At 46.8% G+C, this 12683-nt stretch overlaps 1 protein-coding gene across 6 annotated transcripts in view; it reads right to left on the bottom strand.

The window, feature by feature from the left end:
• Positions 1–6233: 6233 nt before the first annotated feature.
• Positions 6234–12683, bottom strand: part of mitfa (melanocyte inducing transcription factor a) — a 33768-nt gene continuing 27318 nt past the window's right edge. For 5 of the 6 annotated variants that reach the window (XM_072714987.1, XM_072714988.1, XM_072714989.1 and 2 more), the window contains 4 exons: positions 11532–11588; positions 11100–11175; positions 10839–10986; positions 6234–10416 (listed from right to left, as the gene is read on the bottom strand). In XM_072714987.1, coding sequence (XP_072571088.1) covers positions 10021–10416; positions 10839–10986; positions 11100–11175; positions 11532–11588 — 677 coding nt within the window. In that variant the 3' untranslated portion in view covers positions 6234–10020. The remainder of the gene's footprint in view (positions 10417–10838; positions 10987–11099; positions 11176–11531; positions 11589–12683) is intronic. The other variant, XM_072714990.1, reaches the window with a different exon arrangement.

Here is a 12683-nt window from a genome sequence, read left to right as displayed (position 1 = left end):
CATCCTGATGCTACAGCACCATCTGCTGGAAGGCTCTGGGAGTGCAGTTTCCCTCTTTGAACAGTCGCCGGCTGCTTCGCCGCGGGAGAGAGGCGCTCGGCTCCGAGACAGACCGGCAGCACGAGCTTCACATACGTGTAAATAAATCCACACAGTGTTCACTTCTGCCAACCAAATGGCAGATACATAGAGGGAGAGGGAGCCCAAAGAGCCTTTCTTTAAATTTGCTGTTCAGTCATTTATTTGAAAACCACAACATAAGTTCAGTGGCAAAAACAAGGACTTGGAAGTTTTTTAAACTTAACAGCCAAGCATGACGTCAAACAGATCCAGCTTTCACACTCCATATTAAATGGGACCCACATTGAACTGGGATCCCACTGCGTCCCCATACCTCTTTAACTGGGGTTCAGAAGGGTCACATAAGCTGCCAGACACATTGTATTAGAAAGGCCTGAATCAGACACCCACTAGCTCTGGAAGCTCCTGTATCTCCAAGACCTCCAGTATGAAAGTCCATCCACTGCTCCAGAAGCAAACTTTCAGACCGAATTCCCAGGCTCCATCACCAGGGATCAACCCGGCTGTACTCGTCTGTTTGTGTGGTGAAATGTTTCGACATAGAAAAAATTATGCATGTTTTTAAAAATCATGTCTGTGGTTAAAAGGATATTTTGATCAAAATGTCCATGGGGATGTGCCATAGTGCAGACCCTGGGCCATCACTGCTCACGGGCCACCTTCCCTGGGCCATCAATGCTCTCGGGCCACCTTCCCTGGTCCATCACTACTCTCGTGCCACCTTCCCTGGGCCATCACTGCTCTCGGGCCACCTTCCCTGGGCCATCACTGCTCTCGGGCCACCTTCCCTGGGCCATCACTGCTCTCGGGCCACCATCCCTGGGCAATCACTGCTTTCAGTCCATGCCAAGCCAGTGCTCGTAGGTCTGCCCCATTCCCCCAAGAAAACCTTGTTATAGGTCACCCCACTCTGTAACACGCATCCCCCAGATAACTTCAGTGAGGGGCCAACTGAGAAAAGGAAAAAGGAGAAATCATCAAGGGTAATTAAACGCAGGTGCCTGAACTGGCCGCAGAATGCAGAACAGCTGGTAAGAGGACGTCCTGCCAAGATGGACGCGAGACAGCAGATCTGAGTCCTGTGTTCCTGATGTCACACTCCCACAGTGGTGCTCTTCCAGCAGCCTGGTGCCTTCGCCATGGGCCTGAGACTCCAATGAAAAGGACACACCCAGGTCACATGACCCGCCTGAATCTGTCGAACGCCGGACATGGAGATACCGTGATTCCCTCTGTGCTCTGGGGCTGACATAAGGTTAAATAACTCGTCTTTGGAACATCCATAAAGTGCATCATTAAACTGATCAGAGTATTTACTATAGAAGGGATTACATCATTTTCTGTTTGCACTCAATCCTGCAGGCATCCCGCAGGAAGCTTCTGGAAGGGTAGCCCATCCTGGCCAACCTCTCCCTGCGGTAGCCCCAGCCCTGGAACAAAGGTCCAGCCACCAGATCATGCCATGGGGCTACATGCTGTGGGCCAAGACAGACTGGTGTAACCCTAACCAGACTCAGAGGGGGAGCCCATCCTCCAGGGGGCAGCAGAGGAAGTCAAATGAACAAGATAGCAGAATCCTGATTTACACAGCGTGAGTTAAGACTTGAATCTAAATGCAGGGGCAGGCAGGTGTGGTGCTGGGTCTTACAGCAGAATGAACAGTGGTACAGCAGCAGGGATCCATTACAATTAATACCATGTCAAACTGCTCCCCAGTCTCTGGGGGGGATTGCAATGAGTGGAGTGAGGTCAGTGAACATGCCAGACATGCAGATCAGGCATCCTGGTCTTTCTGCATGGCTGAGGTGGGGAGGCTGTGTGCTATAGAGCCTGTACAGAGTATCCCTGCGTGGCACGGAGAATAGGCGGCCGGATCAGCAGCAGGGAGCCGAGGAATGCCGTGTCTTTACATCACAAGGAGGCGCCGTGGCTTTATTCCTAACTTACCGAGTGCAGGGACCTCAGCCACGGTTTTAGCGTCACTGTCGTTTTCACACATCCCCGGGGGACTAGCATCTTTCAAAGAGGCAGCGTCTCCAAAATCTGCAAAGTCAGATTCCGGAGGGCATGTGCTGCGCTTGTCAAGCTTAGCAGAGCTGCGAACACCTCGATTACACGCCAAATGCGATTATGCACAGAAACACGCCCCGGTTTACCCCCAGCGAGTCCCGGCGGGCCCGATTTTCACGGTTATTTACCTGCCGTACAGCGCTGCGCCAAATGCGGATAGAGCGAAATCTTTCAGGTACGGCTCCGTTTCATTATCGGACCCTCGGGCCGTGTAGAGCACCCCCTAGCAGCTAGCCTCTAAGTAAGGTTTTAACCTGGCTTTGGATTAAACATGACTGTAAAAGTATGACTGGACTACAAGTCCGTTACATCAGTAAATCATTTTGGTATTTAATCACTGACCACAGGTCCTGGTCCTCAACCTGGAGCACGGTTGTTGTTTCAGTAATTTGTAGTAATTTCTTTGCTTTTATAGTCATAATTTAGTTAGAATTAAAGATTATAATCGCGCATTGATTTACAACTGGCTGGCAATGCGTGTGCCCTTATGCAAAATTAATTAATACCTTTCTGACCAATCAGATGCAACCATTCAGCACATATCAACTTGGGGAGGGCGCTCATCAATCGAGACTAAGTTAAATAGACATACACAAAGCACAGCGTACATAAATACAGTACACGAATGAATGAATTAAATTTCTATAAAGCGGGATACTCATTGTCGTAGATTATAATTTACGTAATATTATGAAGATCTTAGTTATTAAATAAAGATTCAAGACTTTTTTCCCATTTGTACAAGAACGGGTACAAATATAATAAAATTCTTGCTTGAGTATGTTTGTGTGTGTGTGTGTGTGCACATATTTGTATGTATATGTATATTTAAATATATGTGTATATGTATATATATATACACACACACACAAACACACACACAATATGTACAAGTGACCCAGTATATGTACAGTTTACCCAGTATACCATACAACAGCATGTACATATACCCAGTATACCATACAACAGCATGTACATATACCCAGTATACCATACAACCATTCTGGTGGGGAGGAGGGGGAAATGGATGGCTGAGGGCTGAGATGATACACTGGGCTTGTCTGAAGCAGCATCTGCGTTAAACGTGCTGAACCGCAGGCTGCTGAGGGCTTCTGGCCACTCGTGCAGTGCATTGTGGTCCTGTACCATGCAGCTGCCATAGCAGGATGATACGCTGCTGGTTAGGGTGGTCATCACACTGCGCCTGAGGAGGCGAGGGTCCAGATGACATCCTCAGGCATTGGTGGACTTTCTTTGTAGCAGCTGCTGCTTGTTCAGTCCGTTCGAGGTCTTCAGTGAGGATGACTCCACGTAATCTGCACTTCCTTGTGGCCTGTGAGTTACTTTTTTCGGAAGTGTCAGTAATGTCTCCCCCTCTCGAATGCTTTGTTCCTGTAGTGCTCCTCTGTCCTTCTACAGGAAAACAGGAACCTCGAGGAACCCCTGCACTTGCGGGACATCTCACACGGGGGTGTGATGCGTGACACGCAAAACCCGTCACCCACCGGCACAGATCAGCAGGGTCTTCACCCCCAGGCACGCATCACCGCACCTCCATTGCATGTGCCTCTGAGGATCTTCTGGGGCATCTGTTCATCTGTCCATTTTAAAGCCACTTTAGAATTTGCCATTTTAATTGTTCCTTTTTCTCAGTATATACCACTTTTTGACAAGCTCAGCTCAAGCTTTGTCTCGAAATAAAAATCGCAGAAAGAAAGTATTTTTTTCATAACAATAACTAATGTAACCCGCTCGATCAGGCGCCTTACCGACCAATATACACAAGGAGAAGAGTTCCTGTGTGAGACCACTAGGTGGTGGTAAATCAACACAAAAGTGATCAAACCAGCAAGCGATCCCCTGTACGTTCAAATCTGCGGCTGTTTTCTGGATGAAATATGGGAAGACTGATTAAACCAAACTGTTAGCACAAAGAGTTAGAGTTTGGTGTACAGTAACACACTAAGGACACTTTAGAGATATCAGCTTGCCTGATTACATGTTTTTGGACTGTGAGACTAAACCAGAGTATCTAGAATAAACCTGCATGCACTCCACACAGACAGACCTAGATGCAAGGGCGTAACTTCATGTAATTCATCATAACAATACGATTATTTTAGGGGGGCAAATAATTTACACCCATAATTTACACCCACGCCCAGAGGTCAGGAGTCGCAGCCACAGGCCTGGAGGGGTGAGACCGTAGTGCTAAGCCCTGGGCCATCAGGTGCTCGTATCGAAAAAGAGGAAAAGTGCTTCTGCCATCTGTGAATACTTTGTATTTTTTATTAACATCTCATTACATCACGTGGCTTGGAGCCTATCCCAGGCAGTGCAGGGTTGCAGTGCACCCTGGGTAGGCTGCTGCTCCATTGCAGAATACACACCATGGGCAGCCAGGTAGCCTAACCGTCACTGGGCTGCAGGAGTTGAATTGGTCAGTATGCTGACACCAATTTCAAATGTCAAGCTTAATATTTTCATAAACTAAGAACATAAAAAGCCAGCTAGCGCCCTTAGGGCAAACAGTGCCATGGATGTTAGGCAGTGCATTTGATGTATGATGCTTCATTCCTGCTGTCACACATAATCAGTAGCAATTATAAAAAGTGTGGCTTTAAATAAGGTGCACATCACCTCTTTGGGAGGGTAGAGCTGTAAAAATGAGCATGGTGGTGGATATTTTACTTAAATGTCAACGTGAGTGTAGAAGTGAATGAACATAATTGCTGGTAATATGCTGTCGGATGAGGGGTTACCTGTGGCCGGTCGCAGGGGCGCACTGTAGGCCTGTTAGGCCAATTCAGAGCCCCATCAGAATACGGCGCCCTTGTGTCGCATAATAGGGTGACCAGCACTGCTAAGCTGGTTATACTGGGAACCATTGCAATGTGAGCGACAGACTCTGATATGAAAATTAAATGTCCTTAATTGATGGGGTGACCAGCACTGCCAAGCTGGTTATACTGGGAACCATTGCAATGTGAGCGACAGACTCTGATATGAAAATTAAATGTCCTTAATTGATGGGGGCATGGTGGCACGGGGGCATGGTGGCACGGGGGCATGGTGGCACGGGGGCATGGTGGCACGGGGGCATGGTGGCACGGGGGCATGGTGGCACGGGGGCATGGTGGCACGGGGGCATGGGGGGTAGCACTGCCGTCACACACCTCTGGGACCAGAATTCAAGTCTCCACCATGGCTACTTGTTTGGAGTTTGCATGTTCTCTGTGTCATTGTGGGGACCCCCAGTACAAAAAGTTATTGAAGTTAATATTTAATTTGCATTCTCACACAAAATTTTTAAGATACCGCAAATAATCTTTCAATTAAGTAATCACTGTAGAATTTTTATCGTTGCCTGGGAAAGAGAGTGCTTTAGTATCTGCAGTAGGAAGTGACTGACTACATACAGGGGACTGAGACAGCTAATAGCTAAATATAGCGCTATCCGTGTGAATTTTCAATCTGCTTTTCAGCACTAAAATAAACGGACACTGTAATTTGTATATGGATGAGAGACACTCCTGGGAAAGTGGCCTGAATGTTGTGGGAACTCTGTGGGACATTTTAATGCAGGTACTTTAGGGAAGTTGGGGGGCTGTAGTAACGGAATCCTTGCCTGCTCCATTTTCATTGGATCTGGTTCCAAAAGTACTGCTGAAGATGGAGGAGTGTCCTGGACCGTGGTCATCGCCTCATTTTCACCTTAAAGGTTATCCGCGTTGCCATTGCAAATTTTCACTGACTACACCTTCCTCCCAGTTTGTGGGTTGCTGTGTTGAGGGTCAGCCAGTGTCCCTGGAGCAACTGGGAGTCAAGGGCCTTGGGAGGTACCCAAAAATGACCTGGTCTCAGGCACCGAGGCCTAACCCAATGAGCCACACACTGCCCCCTAGTGAGCAGGGAATTAAAGAGTAAACAACAAAATGAAACCTGTGGCATCGTCTTGCTTGCAGCAGACCAGCTGGTGGCCAGCAGTGTTCTCTCAGTAACACTTTTCCGGGTGTCCTTCTGGAACGTCACCAAGATCAGAAACGGATCGATCAATCGCCACAAAAAAGTCACCTTCCACATTTGAAGACCATGTACTTTATTTTTCATATATCATGACAACATCACCACGTTCAGCCTCATGATCACACATTAAGGTAGGGATGGTGAGCGATACACCAGCGCGGGTGATCCCAGCGGGCTATCAACTTTACAGTACAGAGCGTCTCAGCAGAGACAGTGCGAGAGCGCCACCTGGCGATCAGAGGCAAGCGGTGCTGGCTCTGAGCGGTGACACCTCCCTCCAGTGCATTGCTGGTTTTGAGGGGGAGAGAAGTGGGGAAGGGGGGGCAAACCCCTGGAAAGACACATTGCTTGTTGCTTGACCAATGGCCTCAGATTGCTGGAACTTCGAAAACTCAAAAAAATTAAAAATCACTAATAAAAGTCAATGGAAAGGAACAAACAGGGGTGCATAGTATATAATAAAACAATCAGCTGGGGACTTTTGCATGGATTTTGGCAACGACGTTTTGGCGACGTTTTGGCAACATTTTGGCGTTCGCGGAAAAAAACAGACCGGACTTGGAAAAGGAGGTGGGTGTTTTAATGGCAACAGCATTAAGGCTATATTTACCTTGGGAAAGTGCTACTGTTGCGTAGTCCGCAAGGCCCCTGGGGTGTGCATCTGGGAGGGGCCCCGCTACGAAGAGCCCCGCCTTCAAGTGGGGGGGGGGGGGGGTTGGGGGTGCATTTCAGAAATCACATACGGAAAATGCATGTTTTTATTCCTGGAAGACCGGCGGTCCTCTTCCCATAGAATCACACAGCATTTTGGCTTTTACCAAAAAACACAACACGACTCGGTAAAGACACTGCAACCAACTTCCAAAACCCGCTAGGGGAAGATCTGCTTACATACTTCCATCAGTACAGATTAAAAAAAAAATAAAAAGATCAGTTCCTGAAATGTAAGGCACCTCATTCTCAACTCCTTCTGTTTCGTTACAACTTCATTAAACTAGGAACTGACTGCAGTGTGGCTTCCTTCATGTAAAACACAGGCATGAGTACTATTTACAAACAGAGTACCGTAATTGCATAGATCTACACTTTTATACAGTAGGCAATGCACTGAGACTGTAACACTTACACATATTACATAATACTTATCTAGAGAAGTCTTCTTCCCAAAAGCCTCAATACAGATCTAGGTTTCATTTCAGATACTCGATGCTACGGTCATAGAGGCGCAATTCTAAGTACAGTACGCCAGAGTACTTTGCTACAGTTGCACAGGGTTAAACACTAGAAGTGTAACAGTAAAGCTTTTTTTTTAATTAACTACTAGTCAATCATAAGACGCTATGTTGGTGGATACACCGGATATTGTTAAAATATTCAAAATGCTTTTGTCAATGTGTCCAGTTCACATTAAATATCCTTCATAGTTTCTTCAAGCAACCAAAAACCCTGTTAAACACCATACCCTGACCCTATATGTCATGTTAATATAAATATTCATACAGTTGAAAAAATAAAACTTAAATACAAAGTTACAGCATGGTAACCAGTACAGTGGAACATGCAGATCAAAGGATTGTGGAACAGAAACCATTATAATGTTTGGAGCAGAAGCACCAAATAAATACACCCATTTCTCAGGGGAATCTGTGGCATCTGGGGGCTGGATTACTGCAGGAACTGTCAGGACACTTTCAAGAAATCTGCGTCAGTCCAAACACACACTACGGGCAAGTAGACACATAGGCAGAAACCCATGTACCCTGGAGAGAACGAGTGAACTGTACGAGCACAGAGCCGGGGCTCCAACCCACTGCCCTGGAGGTGTGAGCTCACAGTGCTGCCACCTATAGTATATTATCTGTGCAAATTCATTTAAAATTAAATTAATGCATGAATATATGAATGTATGGAATTTAAAATGTATCTTTTTAAAATGAGTGACAACCATTTTCTTGGACATTCCTGTAGATAACATACTGTTTTATACACACATATCTGGCCACCTCCAATTCACTTTACCATGCGCTTGCATATATCAGCATTAAGTATGCATTACTGCACCCACAAGCAGCAAAACGCAGTGACTACACACCGGCTTCAAGGGACCCAATGTGGGTGCACACCGCTGTGCATAATGTAAATCACAGGCATTACTGTGCTTGTTAGTCTGCTTGTAAGTGTGCTTGTTAGGCTGCTCCCAAGTGTTCTTGTAAGTGTGCTCGTTAGGCTGCTCCCAAGTGTTCTTGTAAGTGTGCTCATTAGGCTGCTCCCAAGTGTTCTTGTAAGTGTGCTCATTAGGCTGCTCCAAAGTGTTCTTGTAAGTGTGCTCGTTAGGCTGCTCCCAAGTGTTCTCGTAAGTGTGCTCATTAGGCTGCTCCCAAGTGTTCTTGTAAGTGTGCTCATTAGGCTGCTCCAAAGTGTTCTTGTAAGTGTGCTCATTAGGCTGCTCCAAAGTGTTCTTGTAAGTGTGCTCGTTAGGCTGCTCCCAAGTGTTCTTGTAAGTGTGCTCATTAGGCTGCTCCAAAGTGTTCTTGTAAGTGTGCTCGTTAGGCTGCTCCCAAGTGTTCTTGTAAGTGTGCTCATTAGGCTGCTCCCAAGTGTTCTTGTAAGTGTACTCATTAGGCTGCTCCCAAGTGTTCTTGTAAGTGTGCCGGTTAGGGTGCTCCCCAGTGTTCTCGTAAGTGTGCTCATTAGGCTGCTCCCAAGTGTTCTTGTAAGTGTGCTCATTAGGCTGCTCCCAAGTGTTCTTGTAAGTGTGCTGGTTAGGGTGCTCCCCAGTGTTCTCGTAAGTGTGCTCGTTAGGCTGCTCCCAAGTGTTCTCGTAAGTGTGCTCGTTAGGCTGCTCTCAAGTGTTCTCGTAAGTGTGCTCGTTAGGCTGCTCCTAAGTGTTCTCGTAAGTGTGCTCGTTAGGGTGCTCCTAAGTGTGCTTATTTGTGTGCTCAATAGTGTCAGGGCTGCATATATGCCTGTGAATCTTTTGGTAATTCTATCTTGATATTTAGATATGCAAATAAAGATCTCATTTTAAATACACAATTTCAGAGGGAAAATGGGCTATAGCCCAGCAACTTGGCTTATGACGAATCAGAATCCATGTAAAGTGCAGAATATGTTTCCCAGACATTTTTACACACTCTGCTTTAGGACTGACAGTAACTTTGTTTCAGAATAAAGAAAGAAACACAATGGATATTTTTTTTTACCTGAAAAACTCCAACATTGCATTAGGTACCATTAAAAGAAAATTAAACGGTAAATAAAATCATTCATAGATGTTAGAAAAGGGCAGCATTACCATGTTTTAAGGCATTCGGAAAAGGACCACGATTCTGGTATCAATTAATTCATTAATACAGATCATGTGTCAGCAGATACTGATGGCAAAAACCACCAATTTTCAAGAGATGTCAATTTTTCAGTTATTGCCGTTGAATACAATGGATCAGACTCTGTAGGGTCACTGATCTGTATTGCCTAGCAAAATATTCAGCAGATGTTTATAAATCCCTCTTTGCCACGTTCACCCCTGCTCATTTAACGCAGCTACGTAACGTGTGATACCACAAACAAAGATCAATAAAGTTAACTCAAAACAACCCTTTCTTAAACACTGACTGTAATTTAGCCTGATTCGTTGCACTGCCAAATAACGTCCTAGCAGGAAGTAAACCAAACTAAAACTTTAATTAATTCATAAAAAAAACTAAAAAAAGAGAACAAGCATATTTCATCTGTGAGAAAAGGAAAAGCAGTCCCTCCATCTACCTTACCTTTCGCAGGAAGCACTTCTGATCTGCTGTGTGCAGAGAGTCAGCCTGCCACAAGGTGGCGCTAGCAAGCATGCTAATTCTCCTCCATGCTCACGCTGCTCCTCCGGCTGCTCTCATTAGATGCCCCAGGGGAGGAGGAGGAGAGCAGGGGGTCACCCGCCCTGACCGGCGACAGGCTGCCGTCCATCAGGATGTCGTCCAGCTTGGAGGCCCCTTTGGCAGGACGGGTGTAGGGTGCTGACTCGCCCGGCTCGGCGTGGCCATCGCTGTAGGTGATGGTGCCGTCGGTGAGGTCCAGTGTGGTGGGCCGGGACATGTCCGACGCGTGGTGGGGGTGGGGGTACGGGTCCCGAAGGCAGTCTCCCAGGACTGGCTCCTGCTTGATGACTCGCCCTGCAAGTTCTGAGGGGCAGAGGGCCGTTGGGGACACCAGTGCCAGGCCATGAGCGCGGGCCTGCATCTCCAGCTCCTGGACCACGGGCACAGGGACGCACGTGCTTTCTCAGTAAAGAGCACAGTCCCGAGAGCCCCCAACATGCTCCACCCCTCCCCAACATGCCCCGCCCCTCCCCAACATGCTCTGCCCCTCCCCAACATGCTCCGCCCCTCCCCAACATGCCCCGCCCCTCCCCAACATGCTCCAAAAACCCTGCTCCTCCCCCAACATGTTCTGCCCCTCCCCTGAAGTGCTCCACCCCTCCCCCAAGCACTCTGCCCCTCCCCCGATGTGTACTGCCCCTACTTCAAGCCCCCTGCCCCCCCATCGTGCAGCCTGCCCCTCCCCAACACACTCTGCCTCACCCCCAAAAGCCCTGCCCCGCCTCTTACATGCTCTGCCCCTCCCCCAAACACCCTGCCCCTCCCTCGATGAGCTCTTCCGCAGCGCCATACCTGGATCCGCAGCATCAGGTGTCTGTTGGCGTGTTCCAGCCTCTTCTGACGATTCTCGAGGTCCTTGGCCCGCTGCTGCTCCCTCTGCAGCTTCCGGATGTAATCCACGGACGCCTTGAGGATGGTGCCTTTGTTCCACCTCATATCCCTGGAAGGCAAAGACAGGAGGTCCAATCAAGAGAAAAAGCAGATTATAAAATACAGATAAATCACTGACTCACATTGAATAACTATGTTTTTCTCAGAAACCGTCAAACTTACGGATCGTTCGATTTTGGAATTAAAGTTCCCAGCTCTTTGATTCGATCATTTATGTTGAATCTTCTTCTTCTTTCAACTAGTGAAATGGGAACCAAGAGGGGTGAAAGTGGCCTGTGACTGAGATGTGACATGTTTACATGTGTTAGTACTCGGTTAGTACAGCGATACAGGTTATAGCGCACCCTGACAGACACTAATAAAGATCAGCAAGTGAAAATGCAGGCTGGCAGGTAAAGTTCAGATTAAACCATTAAAGCTTCACAGCCACAAAATGACAGACGATCTCTTTCTGTTCCTCGTGCTCACCATACTTCACGTCTACACATCAATACACTAAGAGACAGACAGCACAACGCACCCCAAAAGCCCTAATCCTATGGTGCAAAAGCTCCCTCCTCGTTCTCGCTTTAGGTGTAAACACCGAAAACTCACTTAAGTTGTGATTGTCCTTCTTCTGTCTCTCCTTGGCGAGAGCTCTCACCTCGGCCTCTGTGGACACAGGGAAATGTGAGGATCGGCCCGTGGTTTTATATTCATGCTTCACCTATTCAGTTTTCACACATCTGTTTGATTTTAACACTGTTGAAAAGTGCCGTTCGCGACAGAAAGGCATGACAGACGTGTGGTGATCTGAAGCATCTGAGGTGCAGGATTTTGTTAGTGTGAATTTGTTCTGAATAACAGTTACGGAGGAAAGTTTCTGCAAATTTGAAAACCAAGGGTATTTGTAGTGAGGCTGTGAGACACCAACAGAGTATAAAGCGGCTGCTCTGAAGCGTGAACTGGCTTGGCAGCGTGAAATATCTGAGCAAAGGCGTGTCAGTCATTTACCAGATGTCTCTTTCCATATTGTGTGCAATACTGTGTTTACGAAAAGAAGACATTTGACAGACAGATGCTATAGTTATCAAGCCTTTGAAAGGTAATTAATAATATACAGGAATGAAAAAAATTAAGAGATCGCTCTATATTTTTTTTAACAAATCTGCATTTTTAAATCCTGGTTTAATCCCGGTTCTGCTGGCAGGAGGCTACACTGAGCACCAGGTTGCTTACAGGCTCTGAATTTCTAAGACAGAAGTACACAAGAATAAGGTGAAGCAGGAGACACTGGGAAGGACCATAAACCAGCCAGGTAGAGGGCAGAAGCAACTTTCTAATACCAGAGATGACCGTCAACTTATCCGAAAAGTGCCATCAGAGGATGACCTCGTGACGTTCAAAAGGAATGGGGAACATTAAGTGCAGGTGTGAGGTGCACTGCTAGGACAGTTCGTATCAGGCTCCTAGAAGCAGGACTGAAGTTCCATAAAGCAAGGAAGAAGTTCTTCATTAATGAGAAACAGGGAAGCTGCAGTTTGCATAAATAAATTATTCACAGACGCACACATTGAGAAATGAGTGACAAAAATTTGTACTGTTGTCTCTTAATTTTTTCCACAGCTGTATATTTATGTTTTCCGTCTTTGAAATTAAGCAGTATACTGAGCGTTTTAAGGCATCTATGTTCCTGCACATTGGTGTACTGATTAAGCTCCAGTTCCCAGACCGTTATACTGAAGCTGTATGAATCACCAGCTGAAG

This window comes from Paramormyrops kingsleyae, chromosome 8 (assembly GCF_048594095.1).
Source record: "Paramormyrops kingsleyae isolate MSU_618 chromosome 8, PKINGS_0.4, whole genome shotgun sequence".
Classification (NCBI taxonomy): domain Eukaryota; kingdom Metazoa; phylum Chordata; class Actinopteri; order Osteoglossiformes; family Mormyridae; genus Paramormyrops; species Paramormyrops kingsleyae.
Note: the sequence above shows the minus strand (reverse complement) of the source record. Positions and strands in the feature narration are given on the sequence as shown.